Consider the following 25,641-nt stretch of genomic DNA (forward strand, 5'->3'; position numbering starts at 1 on the left):
AGTTCCACAAGTGCTCCAGATAAATCGCTGGTGTGCGCCTCCACATGGAACATTCCAAATGCCTTTGTTTTGCAAAATACACTGATTTTAGAAATCGCAGCGGTTGTTTGGAGGGACAGTAGTTGCTGAAAAGTATTTAAAAGGTGCTTGTTTATTCTCATGCTCATAAACCAAATTTCTCTCTCTCAAGAAAGAAGCTTCTTAACCAACACAACATTGTAACAATTTTTTTTAATATTTAAATTTTAAAAAATAGGGAAAAAAAGAAGCTTCTCTTATGCCAGACAGAGGTGAAGGGACTTGGGAAATCTTCTAGTGAAAAGCCAAGGTGAAAATAGCATCAGTTGTTATTTTATTGTAAAAACTTTCCCAAATTCTTTTTAAAGATGTAACAACGAACCCTCTTCAGAGAAGTCCATGTCTAAGATAATAATTATTTCTCGTGAAACATCCTTTTGGGAGAAGTTAACGTCTTTGAGGAAGAAATGCTATAGTTAGAAACACTAACCAGGACCCATGTGGGCATCTCCCCTCCAGCCTCAGGGATCTGTAAGCAATCACATGTGAGGATCAATACAAAGTTTAACATGCCGCTGATGAAGTTCAAATTCTTGTGTTAGGCATATTCTAAAGAGCGAGTGGTAAATTAAATGGAGTTACTACTTTATCAAAATCCAACACATCCTTCAAGGACTAATTCAAGTTCCATCCTCTTCAAGATAACTTTTTCTTTATTTGCAAAGACTACATGCAGTCACTTATCAGGACCCTACCTTAATCACAAGCCGTACATGGACCTAACTACCATGCTAAGGTAACTACAGATTACTTTATCATCTCTAATTCTGAGTTTTGTTCTGTATCCCTTTTCCCAGCCCTGTAGATATTCAGTAAATACCATTGACAGTTGATGGATTCACTGGGGAGGGAAAATCTGGTTTGTCAATTTAATTAAATATATACTCCATCCTTCTGCTTCCCTAAACAAAGAACCAAAAGAAATTAGCCTTGGTTGACATGGGAAAGATTAACTTATTTCCATGGAATAAAACTCTGGAAAAGAATAGCAGCTATAATCTTAAATGATACTTTGGAGTGTAGAAAGCATTTTCACATGCATGATCTCATTTATTCCCAAAAGAACTCTGGGAGGATTAAATAGGCCATTTGCGTCTCCAAATTCTTAAATTTTAGGAGAATCATTTCTCCCCTGTTACAGATAGGTGGCCTGAGAGGTTCAGAGAGATTGTCACCTGCGCGAGCTCACACAGCTGGTAACTGGCAGAGATGGAAAACAACCCCAGAAGTTCTGAAGCCTCATGTAGTGTTCCTTCCACGGCAATGAACTGTTTCCCTAATGGGAATGAATAAAAGAGGAATCACGGAATTCCTTCCCATGAAAATCCCTAAGAGTCCTTAATTACATCACATGTGACCTTAGACTCCATAAGATTTAGGTATCCCTCTTCCAAAGAGATGAAAATTGTTCTCACTCTGACTTTGAAAACTCCTTGAGCTTCCAAAGTCTTTGGCCTGCCTGTAAAAAGAATGGTCCGTCCTGCCCAATATCCTGGAGTTTAGAGAAAGGCAGTTTTTTCTGCTGTGAGTCATACTTTCAGTTTCTATTAAAATTCTTATATGGTCGCATATGCTTTCTCTCAGGCTTTGGGCCTCCAGGCCTGTGCTAATTTGCATGTCTGGTTTAGATAATGTCTGAAGTCCCTTCCAGCCTGAAAAGAAGCCTCAGATTCTATTATGTAAGTGAGACCACACTCCACCTGCTCATGGTTCTTTGTCTTTAACTCCTGTGCTTTTTTTCCTGTAATATTGATTTGTTTGGCTGCCTCAGGTCTTAGTTGTGGCACTCCGGATCTTTAGTTGCCACTTTTATATGCAGCACGAGGAATCTTTTTTAGTTACAGCATTCGAACACTTAGTTGTGGCATGTGGGATCTAGTTCCCTGACCAGGGATCAAACCCATGACCCCTGCATTGGAAGCTCAGAGTCTCAGCCACTGGACCACCAGGCAAACCCTAATCCCGGTGCTTCTGATGTGTGAATGCAGAACACAGAGGTGGGGGTGTTCTGGGGCTCATGCACTGGCCACAAAGATTGAGTGTTCCACTGGGGAGAACTCACTTGTCTATTTCTCATTCACAGTGACCCCAGAGAAATGCCCTTTCCTGCAGTCCACTTTAGAGGTGGCTCAAAAGCAAGGCATAGGAAGTGTGGGATTTTAAGTTTCTTCGTTTAAATGGCTTTCCTATGTCAGTATGAGTCTGGGACCATAGATTTGACAATACCTTGATTCTAAATATGAAAAAATTGGTGAACTCTTTAATTGTTGTTGTTCAGTTGCTAAGTCATGGCCGACTCTTTGCAACCCCATGGACTGCAGCACACCAGGCTCTCCTGTCCTTTACTATCTCCCTGAGTTTGCTCAAATTCATGTCCGTTGAGTCAGTGATGCTATATAACCATCTCATTCTCTGCCAACCCCTTCTTCTTTTGCCTTCAATCTTTCCCAGCATCAGGGTCTTTTCCAATGACCCTTCACATTAGGTGGCCAGACTCTAATAGAGCAGACTTATTTCGCCTTTTACTAGCTCTCATCCAAACATACAAAAGATACTATTGACTTTTTTAGCTAATTTTTTTTTTCATCTTCTATCATAAAATAATTCTCACCATCTAAAGAACTGACACTGAGGGATTAACTTTGTGGAAGGGCTTTGAGATCAATTAGGGTGACCCAGTCACTTTTCATAGGAAAATCATGGCACTATGGAGAGTTTTATGTTCCTAACATTAGACAGGCCAATTCTTTGTTCAAAATTGTGTCATCAGTGAGGCCCTCTCCTTCCCCTGTTTTCTTTTTCTCATAGCACTCACCAGCTTCTAATTTACGATGCAGTTTACTATGTATTTTGGGAGCTTCCCTGAAAAACATCTATTTCTGCTTTATTGACTATGCCAAAGCCTTTGACTGTGTGGATCACAATAAACTGTGGAAAATTCTGAAAGAGATGGGAATACCAGATCACCTGACCTGCCTCTTGAGAAACATGTATACAGGTCAGGAAGCAACAGTTAGAACTGGACATGGAACAACAGACTGGTTCCAAATAGGAAAAGGAGTACGTCAAGGCTGTATATTGTCACCCTGCTTATTTAACTTATACGCAGAGTACATCATGAGAAACGCTGGGCTGGAGGAAACATAAACTGGAATCAAGATTGCCGGGAGAAATATCAATCACCTCAGATATGCAGATGACACCACCCTTATGGCAGAAAGTGAAGAAGAACTAAAGAACCTCTTGATGAAAGTGAAAGAGGAGAGTGAAAAAGTTGGCTTAAAGCTCAAGTTCAGAAAACTAAGATCATGGCATGTGGTCCCATCACTTCATGGCAGATAGATGGGGAAACAGTGGAAACAGTGGCTGACTTTATTTTTCTGGGCTCCAAAATCACTGCAGATGGTGATTGCAGCCATGAAATTAAAAGACACTACTCCTTGGAAGGAAAGTTATGAACAACCTAGAGAGCATATTAAAAAGCAAAGACATTACTTTGCCAACAAAGATCTGTCTAGTCAAGGCTATGGTTTTTCCAGTGGTCATGTGTGGATGTGAGAATTGGACTATAAAGAAAGCTGAGTGCCGAAGAATTGACGCTTTTAAACTGTGGTGTTGGGACTCTTGAGAGTCCCTTGGATTGCAAGGAGATCCAACCAGTCCATCCTAAGGGAGATTGGTCCTGGGTGTTCATTGGAAGGACTGATGCTGAACCTGAAACTCCAAAACTTTGGCCAGCTGATGCAAAGAGCTGACTCATTTGAAAAGACCCTGATGCTGGGAAAGATTGAGGGCAGGAGGAGAAGGGGACGACAGAGGATGAGATGGTTGGATGGCATCATCGACTTGACGGACATGGGATTGGGTGGACTCTGGGAGTTGGTGATGGGCAGGGAGGCCTGTTGTGCTGCGGTTCATGGGGTCTCAAAGAGTCGGACATGACTGAGTGACTGAACTGAACTGAACCTTGGCTCAGCTGGTAAAGAATCTGCCTGCAATGCAGGAGACCTGGGTTCAGTCCCTGGGTTGGGAAGATCCCCCGGAGAAAGGAAAGGCTACCCACTCCAGTATTCTGGCCCAGAGAATTCCACGGACTGTATAGTCCATGGGGTCGCAAAGAGTTGGACACGACTGAGTGACTTTCACTTCACTGATGGCTCAGTGGGTAAAGAATTTGCTTGCAGTGCAGAAGACACAGGAGACTTGGGTTCAGTCCCTGGGTTGGGATGATCCCCTGGAGGAAGAAATGGCAATCCACTCCAATATTCTTGGCTGGGAAATCCCATGAACAGAGGAGCCTAGCGGGCTACAGCCCATGGGGTCGCAAAGAGTCAGACACGACTGAGGGACTAAGCACAGCGCAGCACTGTGTGTTCTGAATGTCAGCTCCCAGAGCAAGGTTGTGTGTTTGGCCACCAATGCATTCTGCACACACTGAAGAGGGTCCAGCACCATAATACGCATTCACTAAAACGTTGCTGAATGAATGAATGTTTGTGGAGTATGAGATATCAGCTAGGCCCAATAGCTCATGCTGGAAGAGAAGAGGAACCTGGGGGTGGGAAAGGAAAACCAGGTGATAAGATACAGTCCCTCCCTTCCCAAAGATGCTCACCAGGCGAGAGGCATAAGTGCACCAAGGATCACAGCAGGAGGCTGAACAAAACGAGGGTGATACCATGAGACCCTCACCAGTGAGCCTTCGCAGAACTTTGGGAGGGAAAGATGCAAAAGTTGAGTCATGCATCACATGTAGGACTGTGTCCCGAATAACCAGGGAGAGTGAGGGCAACCCCCCCAAGGAAGCGGACAGGAGCACATCAGATCCCGGCTCTCAGAGGACCCAGGGGGCTGAACACAGATGGCCACTCATTCATCTCAAGCCTGTTACCTAAGTGAGCAACCGGTTAGGTTTTCTTGTTCTGACCTGAAATAGTCTTAAACCTGAGACAGATTTGACCCAAGAAGTCTGCAATTTAGTTGCGTCTACACTGCCTAACGTAGAGGGGAGTTCTGGCAAACACCCAACTAATGGAGTCAGTATGAATTGCTTTTCCACACAAGGCTGGCCTCCAAATCCCACTTGGAGGCCTTATCAAAATAAAGAGGTCATTGAGGCTTATGTGTCATTCAGACACAGAGCCCCGTGGGAGGAGTGGAGCCAGAGAGGGGCCGGCCTTAGCAGGTCCAGCCTCGTGGGACCGGGGTGAGGCTGTGCAGAGAAGGTACCACTGGCCTTTCCAGCCATCATCTTTGAAAGCTGACCATTCTTTAAGCATTTCTCTCATGTGTCCTTTCAGATATTTCTTCACGTGAAATATCTGAAACAGTAGCTTCATTCTCTTCCACGCAGCAGGGCTGGCTCCGAGGCTCCGAGGCTGTTTGGATTCCAGGACAGATCCTTGAGCAAAAGAAATCTGATCCAGGATGTTTGTTCTTTTTTTCTTCTCCATGCATTCCAAGTTTGAGGCAAGCCTTGCCTGGATTTTTCCCTCTTCTTGAGGTCTCCGTGGAAGCCAAGACCCCCTGATGCCCTTTAGAACATAGGATGCCTCCAAGGCTAAGGCTGAGCTGTCCTTGTAGGTGAGGTTGCCAAGAGGTGAGGACCCAGCTCAGAGCTCAAGCGCTGGCTGGGCAGGAAGCTGGGGGAGCTGACAGTCGGGGGCGGCGGAAAGAATGCTGGGTAAAACCTAGGCTAGTAGTAGACCAGTAGGCAGCCAGAGCCACGGGCCCTCACTAGCTTCTAGGCCAGCAATTCTAAACTGGGATCCAGGATACAGCAAGTCTCCTACATACAAACCTTCAAGTTGTGAGCTTTCAAAGATGTGAACGTGCGTTTGTACTTCAAGTCACATAAGTTAGTTCACGTGCCGGCATCCTCTACAGGTAATTGTGTTTTCATGTTCTTTACAGTCTTGTATAGAATATGGTGGTACAACATCTTTATTTCAAGCCCAGGATGTCCAGAAAGAAGAGTAAGAGCAGCAGTGATGTGGCCGGTACTGCTAAGATGCACCGAGGGATAACGATGGTGTTAGTTGGGTACCTAGGCTAACTGTGTGTTGGACTTACAAACAGATTGGACTTACGAACGCGCTCTCAGAAAGGAACTCATTCATATGTAGGAGACTTGCTGTCATCCATTCTTCTAAAAGAGAGCGAGACTTTATTCCTGTTTGGGAATCACTGATCTCGGAGCACAGGAATGGGACTCTCCTTCCTCCTTTACAGCTTCTCTTCTTTTTCAGGGTTTTCCCTGGTGAGCTTTCTAACCTCACTTCACCAAGACCAACATCTTAGAGGTGCAAGCAAGATTGTATAGACTACGTGTATATTGTGTATATTTTTTAAATTGCCATTGAGCGAATCCTTATTTAATCTTTCCAGCAATCCTATGCAGCATCTGTTACTGATATTTTTAGAGAAGCAGAACATGGGGTTCAAAAAGGCAGAGTAACCTTTTGACGATGATCGTTTGCCAGGGCTGGGATCTGAAGCATAACCACCGACCTTCTGGAGAGAAAGGGTGTCTGCCCAAGGGGGCCCACACCCTGTATGACCTTGCACAGCCCAGGTGCCCATTGCCTTAGCACAACTTTGAAAGTGGGAGGCCAGGCCAGCAGGTCAGATGTCTGCTACGATGGCTGGCAGGGGCTGTATGGCGATGGTGGCCGGCACAGGGCTGGTCCTGAGTCTGGAAGGTTCGGCATGCTGGGCAGGGCAGAAGAAAGAGCCCAGAGAGAAGCAGAGCTGGACTGGTGGCCAAGCCAGACCTGCTCCTCCTCTTAGGCTGGACCTCTTGTACCCCAGGGCCTCGGAGGGATGGGGGTTATGGAGGACCATATCGTTGAGTCCTCTGCCGACAGCAAGGATGTTGTCTTCACGTGCAGTCTTCCCTGTACGTGGGACTTCCCTGGTGCTCCAGTGATGAAGAATCCACCTTCCAACACAGGGAGTGCCGGTTTGATCCCTGGTCAAGGAACTAAGATCCCACAGGCCTCATGAACCCCCCTCCCCCCCCCAATAAAACAACAACAAAAAAAACACATGTTACCTATAGATGGGGGCGTTTGGGCAATGGGTCTTCCTCCTGGTGGGTTTGGCTCTTTCTTGGGAAGCTTGGGGCTTTGGACTCAGGGGTTCCCTTTCTTAGAGCTTTTTCCTTGGGCAACCTCGCTCTCCCAAGAAAGGTCTGGATCAGACTGAGAGAAGCCTCTACCTTGAGCTGGAGCCGCCTTGCCTGTCCTGCTGAAAGGTCTGCATTCAGAAGCCGGGCTTTCCAAGGATAAACAGGGTGAGGTGCTGCCAACCAGAAACTCGAAGAGAAGTTTCAGGGAATATTCATCTTTTTCCATCAAGTAATCGAGAGCACGGGCTCATGCCGGAAGGGAGGAAGAGAGAGGCTTTTGTGCCCGCGTCTCCTGCATCTCTGGCCCCCGGGTGAGGTCATGACAGAATGTAGAGCTGCGTGTTGCCTGGGACACTGGGCCTTCAGACAGCGAACCGTCGGCATCAGAGCAGAAAGAAAGCTTTCCTGAGATGTTTGGCCAGGTTTCTAGGACCCGTTTAACAGCTTCACACAGAAGCTGAGTTAACACTGGGATGTCTGTGAGAAGGTCACGTCCAGAGAAAGTCTTCCCCTTCCCACAAGGAGTTTTCAGAAAAAAAAAAAAAAAAATCTCCATGCTCATATTTCTCCACCCCAGGAGGCTCCCCTGGAATCTAAGAGGCCATTGAAGGTCAAGTCAGCCACACCAGACATGCTATAATGAAGATACTGTTCAGACCATTATATACGTGAAGCTAAATTATCCACAATGCCTAGCAGTGCCCAGAATGAGGCTCAGTCTTTCTCAGCTTTGGCCAGAGTGGATGTCAGGACTGCCTGAAACCATAAGCTCCAGGCAGAGCCCTTCTGGGAAGATCCTCTGAAAAAGCTTATTATAAGATTCATTATCAAGCCGGGGGCAGAAGGCATCACTGAAGTAAAAAGTGATTTTCTCCTGATCAAGCATCTGCTGCCACCCAAAAGTTCTGAGACCAGCTACACCTGTTGTACCCTTGGTCAGGGGCTTCCCAGGTGGCACCAGAGGTAAAGACCCCACCTGCCAATGCAGGAGACATGAGCTGTGGGTTCGATCCCTGGGTCAGGAAGATCCCCTGGAGGGCATGGCAGTCCACTCCAGTATTCCTGCCTGGAGAATCCCATGGACAGAGGAGCCTGGCAGGCTACAGTCCATGGAGTCACAAAGGGTCGGACATGACTGAAGTGACTTGGCACATACACACGCACCCTTGGTCGCCTGCTTAAGTGTGTGTTTTCAGAAGTCAGTTCTCAGAAAGCAGACAGCAGTGCCCAGGGGACACTCAAGGCCGCCTCCTGAGCCAGGCACACCCCACAGGAGAACGGCCCACATGCTGATGGGCAGCTGGGTACCAGGGAGGCAGAGTGTGCAGGACTCTGGGTTGTTGGGTAGCTCCTGGGTCCAGGCTTTTCCATTTTGGTTGTAGATATATTTCTGTTTGAGTGTCTGGTACCAGAACTGACCATCATGCTGAGTTCTCACTTGTATGCCTTTTAGGAATAAAAAACAAGTCTTCATTTGAACACTGACATTGTTAAAATATATATAAGATACACAGCAGGTCACCTGAATGAGTGGCATCTAGTCCTGGGCTTCCTGTGGGGACAGCTTTCTGCCTGTGCTTTGTTGTAGGAGGACTGTAGGCCATTCTGCTCAGAGGACAGCCCGGGTTAACTGTGTACACTCATATATCACCCATCACCCAGACTGGAATGGGTTTCCCAGGTGGTGCTAGTGGTAAAGAACCTGCCTATCAGTGCAGGAGACATAAGGGACTCAGGTTCAATCCCTGGGTCAGGAAGGGCATGGCATCCCTGGAGGAGGGCATGGCAACTCGTTCCAGTATTCTTGCCTGAAGAGCCCTATGGACAGAGGAGCCTGACTGTAGTCCATGGGGTCACAGAGTCAGACACGACTGAAGTGACTGGGCACACACCCAGACTGGAATCACCTGGTGACTTCATTTAGTGGGGAGAAGTCTGGGCAGAGGCTTAGAATGCCCATCAGCTAGGAAAATAGTCAACAACAAGAGGAAGTGTGTCTATTTAGCAAGAAGGAGAAAATGTTGGCCGGGCATTCATTCATTCATTCAATGAATATTTATTGTGTGCGTGCTCTGGGCTGGGTGCTTGGTTCTATCAGAGAACCAAAGAGGGGTCCTGATCCTAATGGACTTGACATTCAGGTGGGAGATGCAGACAATAACCATCATGAATTCAGTTCAATTCAGCCGCTCAGTTGTGTCCAACTCTTTGCGACCCCACGAACCGCAGCACGCCAGGCCTCCCCGTGCATCACCAACTCCTGGAGTCCACCCAAACCCATATCCATTGAATCGGTGATGCCATCCAGCCATCTCATCCTCTGTTGTCCCCTTCTCCTCCTGCCCCCAATCCTTCCCAGCATCAGGGTCTTTTCAAATGAGTCAGCTCTTCACATCAGGTGGCCAAAGTATTGGAGTTTCAGCTTCAAAATCAGTTCTACCAGTGAACACCCAGGACTGATCGCCTCTAGGATGGACTGGTTGGATCTCCTTGCAGTCCAAGGAACTCTCAAGAGTCTTCTCCACAGTTCAAAAGCATCAATTCTTCAGCACTCAGCTTTCTTTGTAGTCCAACTCTCACATCCATACATGACCAGTAGTCCAACTCTCACATCCATACATGACCACTGGAAAAACCATAGCCTACTTGATTAAATTAGGCAATACATGGAAAAATAAGTAGAGCAAAGTACAATGGATGGAAGCAAAGGGAGGCGGGTTAATGTATATTTGGTAGGGCTGGCCAACCTGTTTCTGGGTTTGAGCATTCATAAGGTATTTAATGACGCAAATATAGCAGTAATTGCAATAATATTACTTGCTAATGTTCACTGAGTTTCACTCTGTGCTAGGCACCATGCCAGCTGTTTGCCTGGGTATCTCATTTAATCTGCAGGGCTGCCCTGGTGCTTCCAACCTCTAAGGCAGAATGCCAGATCTTAGCTCTTGATCTTGGCCTTCCCCATCTTCAGCTCTATCCTTGCAGTAGGACTTAATCCAAAAACACTGGCTTTCATTTCAGACTTCCATTTAGTAGGTGCCCTCACGTACCCCAGTGCCCACTGACAGCATTTGTTAAAGTCCTCAGTAAATGGACCCAGGTGTCCTCCGTGGACTCAGATTCCAGGGGCGGGTTTTCCATGCAAGTGGGTGGAAATGAAAGAGCACGTGGGAAGGGAGCCTTGTGGCCTCTGCTGCTCGGATTTCACACTCTGCTCCAGGACCCTTGGCTGTAGGCATGACCAATGCTATTTATTGCTCTGTTACCTTCGCTGGAGGAAGCACTTCAGGCTGATTGCTCGTGGCCTTTCTGTTTCTGTCACTTTTTTTTTGGTACCTACTATAGGACTTTAGGGTTGGTGGGGACCTCAAAAGTTCTCTCAACCAGGCTTCCCCCAGACCCCCAGGGCATCACAGGAAAAGACAGAGGTGTCAGACACTCCTCTGATAGAGTATCAACCACTAGAGAAAAATCCAGCCACGACCTGCCCTCTGTTGGTTACAGGGAATTCATCCGGGTGTCCTGTAACTTTTGCATGCCTCTACTGCTAGAATGACCAATCTAGATAGCATATTCAAAAGCAGAGACATTACTTTGCCAACAAAGGTCCATCTAGTCAAGGCTATGGTTTTTCCTGGGGTCATGTATGGATGTGAGAGTTGGACTGTGAAGAAGGCTGAGCGCTGAAGAATTGATGCTTTTGAACTGTGGTGTTGGAGAAGACTCTTACGAGTCCCTTGGACTGCAAGGAGACCCAACCGGTCCATTCTGAAGGAGATCAGCCCTGGGTGTTCTTTGAAAGGAATGATGCTAAAGCTGAAACTCCAGTACTTTGGCCACGTCATGCAAAGAGTTGACTCATTGGAAAAGACTCTGATGCTGGGAGGGATTGGGGGCAAGAGGAGAAGGGGATGACAGAGGATGAGATGGCTGGATGGCACCACTGACTCGATGGACATGAGTCTGAGTGAACTCCGAGAGCTGGTAATGGACAGGGAGGCCTGGTGTGCTGCGATTCATGGGGTCGCAAAGAGTCGGACACGACTGAGTGACTGATCTGATCTGACTGTTAGAGTAAAAGAATAGGAGGGGATATGTGTATACTTACGGCTGATTCATGTCGAGGTTTGACAGAAAAACAACAAAATTCTGTAAAGCCATCATCCTTCAATTAAAAAAAGAATAGGAGGAATAGCTGGTAAGTCGATGGTAACTATAGCCAAAGCCTTAAGGTGGGCCTTAAAAAAAAAAGTTTCTTCTGAATGAATATAACATAGCTTTCAGAGAGAATGGATTGATTCCTCCAGTAAATTAAGATCGAGAAAAAAAACTGCTTCGAAAACTCTGAGTCAGAGATCTTATCAGTGCAGAGTAAGTCACAAGTCAAGTCAAAACTTCAGATAACACACACCAATTCCTGGAACTCGGTGATTTGCTATTTCTCTTTGCATGAATTTGTCACTTTCTATTCCACTTTCTATTCCGTTCCTGTTAGGTTCACCTCTCGTCCCCCCGGTACCCACTGCATCCATCCACCACGAGCTGCCTGCTCCACCACATCGTGTGTTCACGGTATTGCCACCTGCCAGGGGCCTCTCCGGAGCCTGGTAGGCTGCAGTCCATGGGGTCGCTGAGGGTCGGACACAGCTGAGCTACTTCACTTTCAATTTTCACTTTCATGTATTGGAGAAGGAAATGGCAACCCACTCCAGTGTTCTTGCCTGGAGAATCCCTGCTGTCTATGGGGCCGCACAGAGTCGGACACGACTGAAGTGACTTAGCAGCAGTAGCAGGGGCCTCTCCTGGTTTCTGCGGCCTGTGACCCAGGGCCACTAAGCTTGTTGATCAGCTGTGGACACGGTCTTGAGCCTGACCTTATCCCCCCAACTGCAGACCCACAGGTGGTTGTCTCCCACTGACACATTCACATCTCACTGCTCACATCTGCCACATGCCCACCTCTGATGCATGCTCTCTTCTCTCCAAAGAGGCCTCACTCAAGCCACCCGGCCCCACTTAGACTGGCTTCTCCCTCCTTCACCCCCAGGATCTCCAGCATTCCTTTGGCACATGACCTGTACAGCCTCACAGTCTTCTATTTGTTATCTTCTCCTATTTAAAGGCAAGGACAGGGTCATCTACAAATGACCCATTTGTGTCCCTTTTTATGGCTGAATAATATTCCATTGTGTATATGTCCTATGTCTTCTTTATCCTTTTCCTCTGTTGATGGACAACTTTGTTTCCATGTCCTGGATACTGTTAACAGTTCAGTGAACACTGCGGTGTGTCTTTTTGAATCATGTTTTTTTCATACAGAGTGAAGTCAGAAAGAGAAAAACAAATATTGTATATTAATGCATATATGTGGAATATGAAAAGATTGGTATAGATGATCTTATTTATTTACAAAGCAGAAATAGAGACACAGATATAGAGAACAAAAAAAGTATGGATATACAAGGGGGATGGAGGAGGGGTGGGATGAACTGAGAGATTGAAATTGACATATATACATTACTACATATAAAATGGTGCTTCCCAGGTGACTCAGTGGTAAAAGAACCTGCCTGCCAATGCATGGGGTGTAGGAGATGTGGGTTTGATCCCTGGGTAGGGAAGATCCCCTGGAGGAGGAAATGGCAACCCACTCCAGTATTCTTGCCTGGAAAATCCCATGGTGGGCTATAGTCCATATGGTCGCAAAGAGTCAGACACGACTAAGCACACAGCTGCTGCTGCATCGTTTCAGTTGTGTCCGACTCTGTGTGACCCCATAGACAGCAGCCCAGTAGGCTCCCCGTCCCTGGGATTCTCCAGGCAAGAATACTGGAGTGGGTTGCCATTTCCTTCTCCAACGCATGAAAGTGAAAAGTGAAAGTGAAGTCGCTCGGTCATGCCTGACTCTTAGCGACCCCATGGACTGCAGCCTACCAGGCTCCTCCATCCGTGGGATTTTCCAGGCAAGAGTACTGGAGTGGGGTGCCATTGCACACACATGTATAAAATAGATAACTAATGGGAACCTATTCTACAACTCAGGGAACTCTGTTCAGTCCTCTGTGGTGATCTAATCGGAAAGGAAATATAAAAAAGAGGGGATATATGTATACACATGATTGATTCATTTTGTTGTACAGCAGAAATTAACACAACATACTCCAATAAAAATTTTAGCTAACTAATTAATATAATAAAAATAATAAAGGCAAGAATAGTGGACTTGTTTCATATTCTTTCACTTGCACTCTATAGGCAAATACACAATCCACTGCAGAAATCAGTCCCAGACAAATGCCTGGAGGCCTAACCAGCACCCCAACCCCAAAGAAGAAGTTTGGAAGAACCTGGCCTTTCCGCAAAGGTCCCCCACCCCAGCCTTGTACACACTGTTGCCCCCTGCCAGACAGTCCAGAAAATACCCATGAGAACCTTCAACCACATACCCCAGCTTGTAAACAAGTTAGGTTCTTTGTTTGTTTCTGTTCTGCTTTGTTTTTAAGCAAGCACAGGAATCTATTTGCAGAAGGAATTGTGAAAAAAAAGAGTCAAAAATAAAAACAGACAACTCAAATGAGCCAGGTCTGTCTCTTTTGCCCCGTCCCTCCCCTTCTTCCCATCTCCATCCCCTCACTTTCTGTTTTGCTTTTCATGGCAATTGCTGAAGATTGTAATTTCCAAAACTAGGAGGAATGAGCATCTGCACGTGGATTTTTCCACCAAAAATCTGGTCCTGTAGTTTGGTTCTTCTTAGCCAGAAACAATCAGAACAGGCCATGGGACCAACCAGCCCATCTTCACAGTTCTTATTCTAATTTGTTTGTGAGGCTCAGAAGGGGTGGAGGGGGATGGTTTGCGTTTCACCCCGTCTGACAGTCGTTTGATGAGGTTTGCACTCCATTTGTCCGGATGGTTTTTATGGTTTCTTTGTTGTCCATGGAAAGACTTTGAAAGTCATAATTCTATATCCTTAAGCTCTTCTGCTATTCCTGCTCCGTGTCTCCACGGGACTCACAGCGTGAGAAAGGAAAAGATGTTTCCAGCCAGTCGGTTAAGCAGTTTCTGCACAAGGTTAGAGAGGTGTGTAGATTCTTTCAAGAAAAGGGTTGGGATCATGAATGTTCAGGTTCAATGGAGTGTCCACCAAGGTGATTTGGAAGCCTCTCTGCAGTCCAGGTGGGAAGCGTCTCTCCAGCCCCTTGTTTATGGTCCAGCCACACCTCTGCCCCTTTTCCTTTGGCTGTGGTCATCACCCAGCTCCCCACTATCAACAGAAAAGCTGAGGGGCCAATGAGAGTCCAGAATGTGCCCAAACATGTGCTGGAATGAGAGGCTGAAATCACTGCTGGGGCCTCAAGGCACTGCTATGAGAGTTTGTCCATGAGCCTTTAATCTAGACATGACCATCTCCGCAGAGCTGCTTAAAGGGTTTTGCAACACAGGCTTTGGACACTTTTTTTCTTTCTAAACCTAGATTATGTTTGTAGAATGCCTTATAAGATGCTTCACACGTGTTATCTCATTTGATCATTACCTGTCTTCATCCCTTGGGGCTGCTATAACAAAGAATGATAAGCTGGGAGGCTTATACACAACACTAACTTCCGACAGTTCTGGAGATTGAAAGTCTGAGGTCATGTGCCAGCATGGTCAGGTGTTGGAGGCCCTCCCGTCTGGATTGCAGATGGCTGTCTTCTTCTTGTGCCCTCATATGGCAGGAGGCACACAGGCAAGCTACCTCTGTGACCTCTTCTTATAAGAGCACTAACCCTCTTCTTACGGGCCCCACGGTTAAGACTTAATTACCTCCCAAACTCCACCTCCTATCACGATCACATTGGGGATTAGACATCTGCATATGAGTTTGAGGAGGACACAGATATGCAGTTGATAACATTTGCACACCCTTTAAGGTAGATTAAATCGTGTAAAATCTTATTTCCATATTTTTTTTAAAAAGTGTTTGGTAGTGCCGTGTCTTTGTTGGAATACATGGGATCTTCAGTCTTCACTGTGGCATGCAGGGTTACTTTCAGATTCAGCATACATGATCTTTTTGTTGTTTTTTTTTTTCAGTTGCAGCATGTGAATTCTTAGCTGTAGCATGTGGGATCTAGTTCCTTGACCAGGGACTGAACCCAGGCCCTCTGCATTGGGAACACAAAGTCTTATCCACTGGACCACCAGAGAAGACTCTTAGTTACATATTTTGAAAAGCTGAGGCCCAAGGATGTCTGGATTCATCCAAGGTCTCACAACAAATGATGGAAGGATAGAACCTGAACCAACCCTGTGACTTCAAATTCAGGGTTCTTTCCACCCCTTTGACTCCCAATCAGTGTGGCAGTGTTACTTCCGTCCGTCCCCATTTGCCCCAGGGAAATGCACTTCTGGAATTTAGTGATGCTTGAGGTTATTGCTAAGTTAAATTTAATTTTTCTGGATCACTAAAAGATAATCTTCAGGCAACCTTTCTGAAGAGCAGAAGATGCTTTCGTTGTTGTTCAGTCACTCAGTTGTGTCCGACTCTGCCACTCCATGAGCTGTAGCATGCCAGGCTCTCCTGTCCACCATCTTCTGGCATTTGCTCAAATCCACATCTATTGAGGCTGATGTATCTCTGTTTTTTTCCACTAGACCCTTCCTATGACTCAGTCAGGAGAGGAGGTTGGGGCAGTAACATGAATTCTGGCCTCAACAAAAGTAAGTAAACGTCACTCTGTTCTTTGGGAGGAAAACCTTTTTCTGGGGTGGGGCAGAGAACAGGGTCATAAGCGAAAGGAAGAGAAGAGTGAGCATTTTCTTTTTCTGCTTTTTGAATGGACATCAAAATTAATTACCAATGTAGAACTTGTCAGTGATACCTAGTCCCAGAAAGATAATGGAATTTTCACTCAGACCTTTGAGTTTTGTTTCACTGCATTTGGCTTTAGAATGTTTGAAGTTGTCAAGTTTCTTAGGACAAGTTTCTGTATGAATGAAAAATCCCTGGATTTGGATTCTGCCATTTAGGTTTCAATAATGACCCTCCATGACTTCACCTGCTTCCCTAATTGTCAGGATAGAATCCTCCCAACATCTCTACCTCATTTCGTGGAACGTTGAGGTGGGGTGGTAACCGGATGAGGAGATGCTAGTGATATGACATCAGTTTGTGTTGAAATCTGACCCAGAATCTCCTGTGAAGAGTGCAGGGGAAAGAATGATTCATAAAGTCCTGACCCAGAACGTGTCAATCTTGCTGTCTCTAGGAGGTAAAATATCAAGCACAGAAATGGATGGTGAAGGGAATTCTTTCAAGAAAGAAGTTAGGACTGAAAATTAATGCCCAAGCAATAGCCACAAGCCCTTTTAATAATATGTATTATCTGTTTACTCTGCCTCCAGCCCTGGGCAGTGCGGGTTTCACATGGTGAACCCGCATGCACCGGTCTCTCCAGGAGGGAAGAGGAGTCAAGCACACGCGCGCGCGCATACACACACACACACACACACCCCTTTCTCTCCGGGTGGCATCAGGAACACCTTAGGGACCTGGAGTCATAAGAGTTGGTTCTAGAAAGAGGCAGGATTTGGACCCAGAGAGATGGGAAAGATGCCTTCCCAGGAGAGGCGGGTTCAGGCAAAGACATCAAGGTCAACATGTCTGAGAGTCAGGGAGGACTTGGGTTCCTGGAGTTTAGGGTGCACGAAGGAAAAGAAAAGTCTGGAAGGGTGAGGAAGGGGTTCAAAGATGCTCGGACCATAGACCTCAGTGCTTTAGTCAACATCAAGTCACTGAGGTTTTTGGATGGTGGAGTGAAGTGGTTTATGGAGATTAAACTGGCTAAATAGCATTTGAAGGGTCAGTGAGAAGACAGAGGAGTGGTGAGGATGCCAGTCAGATGAAGCCAAAGACAGTGCAAGAAGCAACACAGCTCTAACGTGGATATGTGACATGATGGCAGGAGCAGGAAGGGTGTACTAAGAGATGCCACAAAGAGGGGAGCTCACAAGATGTGGAAACACAGGAGCAGGAGACTGGCGCTCAAATGCCACCTTCTCATTAAAGACCTTTCTCAATTTTCTATTTAAAAATGAAATCCACAGCCCCAATACCATCAGACATGCTCCTTCTCCGTATTTATTGCTGTTTATCATTGTCTCCTCCATTAAAATGTAAGCTCTGGCAGGAACCCCTTGCTCAGTGCTGGGTCCTTAGCATCGAGAACAGTGCCAGTACATAGATTCTGGATAAATATTTATAACATAAAATGAATAAATGAGTAGAGTGACCGAGTGAGGGAGTGAGTGAATGGGAAAGCACAATTGTCCCGCTCGGTGGGGATGTGCTTGACGAGACGTTCCCTCCCCTTCGTGGAGAATGGCTCCACTTACCATATTTCTCTTCTTGCCGCAGGTCCCCCCCTTGCTGGAGCACAAACGATGAGTAAGAATACTGAGCAGCGGCCCCAACCAGGTACCTGTCCATGATGTTCGAACCCTCCTTTGTTTCCTGTGCGGCCACTGGTGCCACGTGGTCAGCAGAGGAGGATTTAGACAGTATCTTGTGTTTGTCAGCACTGTTCTTCATAGAGTCCTGTATTTGACACTGTGCTAGATCTGTCCATGGCGCACCCAGCCCTGGAATGTGGAGAGACTCATGACATATCAGAGGTGAAAGGAACCTCAAGATTAACATGTTTCATGTTGTAAAATAAAGAAACCGAGATCTCAAGAGGTGAAGTGATTTGCCAGAAGCCACACAGGTGGATTTGGGGAATATGAGAGCTATCATCCCAGACTCCCAAGTTGTTTCACCTTCTTCCATCCCTGTAATGAATCTCCTTAACAGTTAAGGCAGAGCAACTTTGAAAACCATGGAATTGGAGACTCTTCGTATGGCAAGGGAACCTAGAGACATCTAGGTCTACAACATCCTCCTGTAACATCTCAGGACGTCTACAACATCCTGTAACATCTCAGTCTTGTGACTGCATCATCTCCACTTGAATACTTACAGCTATGGGAGCTCAATACCTAACCAGGCTCAGTTCCACCATTTGAGCCAAAGTCCCCCCAATGCTGTATCTTCCATTCAAGCTTCCCAGTTTGCCCCGTGGAAAGGTCTTCTTGTTCTCTGTGAAGGTTCTTCATGAATCTGAAGACTGCCATGTGTACCCTCCCAAGCCCAGCTCAGTCTCTCTTGGGACACAGCTTAGAGTAAGCTCTGAACATGCTGTTGCTTTGGGTGAACATACTTGGTTTTCCATTTCCATTGAAGATAAGCGTAGAAAGTTGACCTGCATTTCTTCAGGAAAGCTGAGAACTTGCTGACTGTGAAACACAAGTCAGAGAGGATTTGACATGGAGGATTTAAAAAGTCCCCAACAACAAAATTAGACATTGTTGTTCAGTTGCTCAGTCCTGTCTGACTTTTGTGACCCCATGGACTGCAGCTCGCCAGGCTTCCCTGTCCTTCACTGTCTCTGGGAGTTTGTTCAAACTCATGTCCATTGAGTCAGTGATGTTATCTAACCATCTCATCCTCTGTCACCCCCTTCTCCTCCTGTCCTCAGTCTTTCCCAGCATCAAGGTCTTTTCCAATGAGTCAGCTCTTCACATCAGGTGGCCAAATTACCTTCCCCCAAATATTTGTCACTGTATAGATAGAAAGGGGTAGATTGAGAGGTCTTAAGGACTCTTCAAGTTAATTTGTGGTTGTAAGCAAAAACCCCTGAATCATGTTGATTTTTTAAAATTATAATTATATAGAAATTGTAAAATTGTATCAAACATATGACATCATCACCAAGCTGTGATCCAGCTCTCTCCCATGATCTATCTCAGCTGAAAAGAAGAAGACAATCCTCACTATGTCAGTATTGCAAAGGTTTCTTTTATGGCTAAACTATCATGTAAGTTTTATGTAAACTGAGATATTAAGAATAATCATTTTAAGGACTGCTGTGGAAGCCCAGTAGTTAAGACTCCATGCTTCCACGGCAGGGGGCAGGGGTTTGATTCCTGGTCAGGGAACTGAGATCACACATGCCACATGGTAAGGCCAAAATAAGTAAATAAAGAGATGTTATTTTAAAAAAAGAAATTCAAATATATATGTGTGTGTGTGGGTGTGTGTATATAAATATATAATCATTTTATGGCTAAAATACAAATTGTGGTTGGTTGGTGTCAACATTTCCAAGCTTAAAATCATAGAAGGTTGTACTGGAAGGGAACTGAAAAATCCAAGAGCCAAACCTATCATTTTGCAGAGGAGAAAAGCAATACCCAGAGACTGTCCACTGAGTTATTTAGCTGATAATTTAGTTGGGCTAGAACCCAGGCTACTTGATTTTCAGGCATGTGTCTTCTATGCTGCATCAGAAAAAGAGAGACATGTAATAGTTAGTAATAGTTAGAGCTATTAAAGGCCAGTCAGGGATTCCCAGGTGGTTCAGTGATAAAGAGTCCTCCTGCCAATGCAGGAGACACAGGAGACATGGATTCGATCCCTGGGTCAGGAATCCCCTGGAGAAGGAAATGTCAACCCACTTCAGCTTTCTTGCCTGGAGAGTCCCATGGACAGAATAGCCTGGCAGGCTACAGTCCATGCAATCACAGAGTCAGACACAACTGAGTGACTGAACAGCAACAAAGGAATTCCCTGGTGGTCCAGTGGTTAAGACTCAGCATTTCCACTGCAGGGCCATGGGTTCAATCCCTCGTCAGGGAACTAAGATCCCACAGGCTGCATGGCATGGTCAGGAATAAATAAATAAATTTTTACAAAGACTGTTGTAGGACCTTTACAAAGACACTGTTAGACTTTAAGCTCTTTTAATAAGCCATACTTCTTATTCATGTGACTGGATATCAGCTAGCTCCTTTCCAAATGTTTTTTATTATTCTATTGTAGGTATTATCTATAAATTGTAGACACTAAATATGAAAAAATGATACTATCACAATTACATGTTGTTTCTGTAATAATGGGGATATAGACCATAACTCTGATCATGATCTTTAAGGTTTACAAGTAAAAGCAGTGCAGTTTTCTGAAATCAGGCTTTCCTATGATCTCAAAATAAAAGTAGAAACCCTTAGGGGTATTCTTATTGTTAATGCTGTTGTTTTTATATTTTTCATAACAGTGAAGCAAATTTCTTTTCTTGTCTCCTTAGATCCATATCAGATCCTGGGCCCAACCAGCAGTCGCCTAGCCAATCCTGGTGAGTTTACTTTGGCCTGAGAGGTTGTGTTCCAGAATGTTCCATAGTTTTATGAGATCACTAAGGGAAGCTTCCCTGGCAGCTTAGACGTAAAGCGTCTGTCTACAATGCGGAAGACCCGGGTTCGATCCCTGGGTTGGGAAGATCCCCTGGAGAAGGAAATGGCAATCCACTCCAGGACTATTGCCTGGAAAATCCCATGGACAGAGGAGCCTGGTAGGCTACAGGCCATGGGGTCGCAAAGAGTCAGACACGACTGAGCGACTTCACTTCAAGGTGTCCTCAGTTCAGACACCTGACCAGGGAGGGACATGTATGCCTTTCCTTGAACTGTTTGACCCCTGTTTCTCTAGTGCACAAGGAGAGAACAGGGCTTGTCATTAGGCGGTGATGATATCCATAAGCTGAAGATGCCTCTGGACCACAAACATTTTAGCCCCATGTATGTGCACTGAGGTTGAGATAAGTTTCAGCAGGGAAAGATAGAGGGGGTAGGTGTGGGAAGGGCAAGGAACAAGCTCTCGGTGAATACATATTCTAAAGCTGTCTCAGTATTCACTTTAGGTGGTATTGCAGCATTACTTGGCTTCCTAGGTAAGAGGTTGCAGATAAAATAAACTCAACAGTGTATTTTAAGGGTTTGTGATTCAGGTAACTCAAGTGAGTTCTGAACCAAGCGCACCTCCTGTGTGAGTTAATAGGCCCTTTGGAATTGCGAGGCCAGCACCATCCCACCAGGGAAGTCCCACTGCTCCTGTCTCCAGGCCGTTTCTGCTCAGAGGGTGAGAAAGCCACCAGCTCGCTCTCCTCTTTTTTTTTTTTTTTTTTTTAATTTGTGCCCATGTTCTCTGTGGAACTTAGAGCAGAGAGCCAAGCACAAAAGCTAAGGAGCAGTTCAGGTTGCTTCAGCCTAAAGTGCTGTCACATGTTCCCCTGGGACTCTGAGGGAGGCCAGCACTGAATAAGGAGTAGACAGTGGTTCAGGCCTTTACAGAAGAAGAGAGGCAAGCATCTTCCCCCAAAGGGATGGGGCGTGCCTCGCCCCAAGCCACACAGCTGGCTCTGGGTGAATTTCACCAGGCTGGGGGCGGCTTATATAAAGATCTAACCTTGATGATTATGCCAGTCTGGTTGAGAAGTGGATTCTGACTGTAGAAGGAGATCCTGGGGTTCCTGTCTGGGGTGAGTGGACCCTTGCACTTAGGATCAGGTTCTGATTTCTCAGGTGGAGCCTGTTTTCTGTCTCCCGCAGGGAGCGGGCAGATCCAGCTGTGGCAGTTCCTCCTGGAGTTGCTCTCGGACAGCGCCAACGCCAGCTGCATCACCTGGGAGGGGACCAACGGAGAGTTCAAAATGACGGACCCCGATGAGGTGGCCCGGCGCTGGGGGGAGCGCAAGAGCAAGCCCAACATGAATTACGACAAGCTGAGCCGGGCCCTCCGATACTACTACGATAAAAACATTATGACCAAAGTGCACGGCAAGAGGTATGCCTACAAATTTGACTTCCACGGCATCGCCCAGGCTCTGCAGCCGCATCCCACCGAGTCGTCCATGTACAAGTACCCTTCCGACATCTCCTACGTGCCTTCCTACCACACCCACCAACAGAAGGTGAACTTTGTCCCTCCCCACCCGTCCTCCATGCCCGTCACGTCCTCCAGCTTCTTCGGAGCGGCGTCACAATACTGGACCTCCCCCACGGGGGGCATCTACCCCAACCCCAACGTCCCTCGCCATCCCAACACCCACGTGCCCTCACACTTAGGCAGCTACTACTAGATGCTTCCTCATCGGTGGCCTTCTCGCTGAAGCCCCCTCCCTTACACCTCCCTTTGGACTTACGTGGCCTTGGAGAGAAAACAAAACTGGATGCTCTTTCTTGTTGGATAGAACTTTTGTACCTGTTCTTTAAAAACAACTCTTCTTTTTTTTTTTTTTTTTTAACATTGGTAACTCCTGCTTTTCTCTACCTTGAACAAAGAGGTGGATAATTCCATGGGCCAGTATGCCAGTTTGGAGTCCCAATCTCCTGTCAACCTATGAGTTGAATATTTAGATTACTGGAATGGTTGTGTCATGGTTCTGGGAAAGAAACTGTATGTAGATTTATATTTTTAGGACCAAAAACAGTTTCTTACAGACACACGGGTCTCATCTTGAACCTTGAAGGGTTCAGTAGGATAAAGAGTCATGGACTTAACCAGTTATGCTCTGGTTTGAGGCTTAGTGAACTAGAGGCAGGAAGCTTATCATCTTATCTTAGGAAGACCTAACTCAGTGGAGGGCAACTGGAACATTGGTTGTAAGGCCAGTGAAGTTTTCACCCAACTGGAATTTAACAGAAAGAAACAAGTGTGTATTTAAGAAGCCACGGGCATTGCAGAATCCCTTTCAGTGGGCAGTAAATATGCGCTAGGCTGACCATTCTGTCTAGAAGTAGTCAAAATATGAACTAAGAGATGTTAATGCAAATACAGACATTCCTGAAAAGCCAGAGAAGTAAATAACTGAAAAAAAGAAATAATGACCATGGGTCCCAGTACTTTGAAAAGTCCTAGGGATTTCTAAACACAAACAGATTCGCAAGTGCTGTGCGCTTGTCAGACGATCAGTCCCGGGTCCACCAACCACAAGGCAACTTACTGTATAAATTATGCAGAGTTATTTTCCTATATCTCACAGTGTTAAAAGTAAATAATTAAAAAGTGAAAAAGAGTAAAGAAACGAGTTGACCTCGGTCACAGATACAGTGTTCCTATCAAATCAGTCGTTATTTTTTTTAAATGTAATTTGTACATCTTTTTGTCAATCTGTACATTTGGGCTGCTTGTACGTTTTTATAGCTGGTTTTTAAAAAAGCATAATGTGACTTGTTGCAGAAAAGAGAACAGGGCTTTGAAGTCACTGACTTACCCGAAAGAGAATCACTGTAATTATTTAACAAATGAGCAGAAGCGAGTCAAGGCATCCCCTTTAAACCGTTAACTGCTTTGGAGATGTTTGTAAATAACTGAACTGCAATCATAACAACTTGGAAAACAGCAACCAAACTTTCCCTTGTGGATACGAGGGATTTTCTGCCTTATATATACAATATATTTTTTAGATATTAAAATATATATAATTTTGCAGGTAATCATTGACTCTTTTAAACTATATTAAGTGTTAAGTTGACAACTGTCCGTGAAGACTATGGTGTAAAATAATTTGACTAAATAAATTGTGCCTTCTTCTCTCAGAACTGAAGAGAACGTTTTCTTATTTACAACCAACCTTCTGTCCCCTGTCCCCCGCCCCAGGTCCAAGGGTTTTCCCAGGGAAAGTTTCCTACTGACCTCTTCTGGCACCGTGAAAACTTTTTCACATGTACATATAGCAGAAAGTATAGAATTATGTGGGTTTTAGTGTTGTTTGTATTAGCTCTCTCCAGAGAAACAGAACCAATGGGGATATATATACGGAACTTTATTACGAGGACTTGACTCATGCAATTGTGAGGGCTGAAGAATTCACCCGGTCTGAAGCTGGTCACTAGGGAAGCCATGTGTAGCATATGCTCGGTTGCTTCAGTTGTGTCTGACTCTCTGCGACACTGTGGACTATAGCCCACCAGGCTCCTCTCATCAAAGGATTCTCCAGGCAAGAATGCTGGAGTGGTTTGCCATGCCCTCCTCCAGGGGATCTTTCCAATCCAGGAATTGAACTCGTATCACCTGCACTGAAGCGAGATTCTTTACCCACTGCGCTGCCTGGGAAGCCCTCAAGGGAAACCAGTAGTGTGGGATTCAGGGGAATCAGGGAAACCGGCTGATGGTGTAGATCTCAGTTCAAGGGCAGGAGAAAAGTCCTGCTTGGGCAGGCAGGGAGGGAGCCCCGAGGGTGAATTCCTCCTTCCTCTGCTTTTTGCTCTATTCAGACCCTCCGTGATTAGAGGGGGCCCTCTGGCCTGCGTCGGGGAGAGGAGTCCTCTTCAATGGGTCCACATATTCAGTGCTAATCTCATTCAGAAACACTCACACTTACATACCGGAAATACTGTTTAATCTTGGCCACAGTCAAACTGATACTTAAAATTAACCTTTACATTGTTGATGATGCTTGCAGAGATTTTTTAAAATATTATTTAAATCTTCCTCCAGCCGAAAAAGGTTTTAAAGGAGGGAGCCAAGGCCATGGATATGTGTCAAGGAACACATATCCATACAAGCAGATTCATCCAGGGTAGACCTCATACCTTGGACTTCACTCGTGCATCCTCCGAGCATCTCCAACCCAAGTGGCCATTCCCCCAGCAGAGAATCCTGCTGGAATCGATACTCCAGCAGAGAATAAGATGGTCCAGCCTCCTCTGGTCCTGTGCCAGGAGTTTATGGCTCATGCAGATTTTTAAGATCTTTTTTCTTCCCAGGGAAGAAATTTGCCTCAAGTCGTTTCACTGTGAGTTGGCTCATTTTCATTTCCTCTATTTCATAATGAAAATGAATGAGCCCTGGAAAGTCCTTGATGTTGTGAGAAAAAATTAGACTCACAGCCTTGGTCACCCAGTAGACTTCCTAGGGTGACACTGAGTACCTTCTAGACAACTTGTCTACTTAAACGAAAGGAAAGAAGGATTGAGGGCAGGAAGAGAAGGGGGTGACAGGATGAGATGGTTGGAAGGCATCATCGACTCAATGGACATGAATTTGAGCAAACTCCATAAGATAGAGAAGGACAGGGAAGCCTAGCGTGCTGCAGTCCATGGGGTCACAAAGAATTGGACACAACTAAGCAACTGCAACAACAAAACGAAAGGAGACATGTTCCAAATTTTAGTGTCTAAATTTTTGACACTTGATCTTAGCCAAAAGGCTAAGAAGTGATGTGTCTAAATTTTTTAATGTGTACCCTACCATTAAAAAATGTAAGTATTCTCATTATATATACATTAATTTATAAAGTATATATAAAGTGAAAGTCAATCAGTCGTGTCCGACTCTTTGCAGCTCCATCAACTATGCAGTCCATGGAATTCTCCAGGCCAGAATACTGGAGTGGGCAACCGTTCCCTTCTCCAGGAGATCTTCCCAACCCAGGGTTTGAACGCAGGTCTCCTGCATTGCAGGCAGATTCTTCACCAGCTGAGCCACAAGGGAAGCCCAAGAATACTGGAGTGAGTAGCCTATCCTTTCTCCAGCGGGATTTTCCCAACCTAGGAATCGAACCGGGGTCGCCTGC

General features: G+C 45.7%; 1 protein-coding gene across 4 annotated transcripts in view; it reads left to right on the forward strand.

The window, feature by feature from the left end:
* The window catches only part of FLI1 (Fli-1 proto-oncogene, ETS transcription factor), a 131,879-nt gene extending 108,214 nt beyond the window's left edge, over nt 1-23,665 (forward strand). For all 4 annotated transcript variants that reach the window (XM_070782496.1, XM_070782497.1, XM_070782498.1 and 1 more), the window contains exons 6-9: nt 15,845-15,910; nt 17,607-17,666; nt 20,374-20,421; nt 21,674-23,665. In XM_070782496.1, the coding sequence (XP_070638597.1) occupies nt 15,845-15,910; nt 17,607-17,666; nt 20,374-20,421; nt 21,674-22,203 (704 nt within the window). In that variant the 3' untranslated portion in view covers nt 22,204-23,665. The remainder of the gene's footprint in view (nt 1-15,844; nt 15,911-17,606; nt 17,667-20,373; nt 20,422-21,673) is intronic.
* The last annotated feature ends 1,976 nt before the right edge of the window (nt 23,666-25,641 follow it).

This window comes from Bos indicus, chromosome 29 (assembly GCF_029378745.1).
Source record: "Bos indicus isolate NIAB-ARS_2022 breed Sahiwal x Tharparkar chromosome 29, NIAB-ARS_B.indTharparkar_mat_pri_1.0, whole genome shotgun sequence".
NCBI lineage: Eukaryota > Metazoa > Chordata > Mammalia > Artiodactyla > Bovidae > Bos > Bos indicus.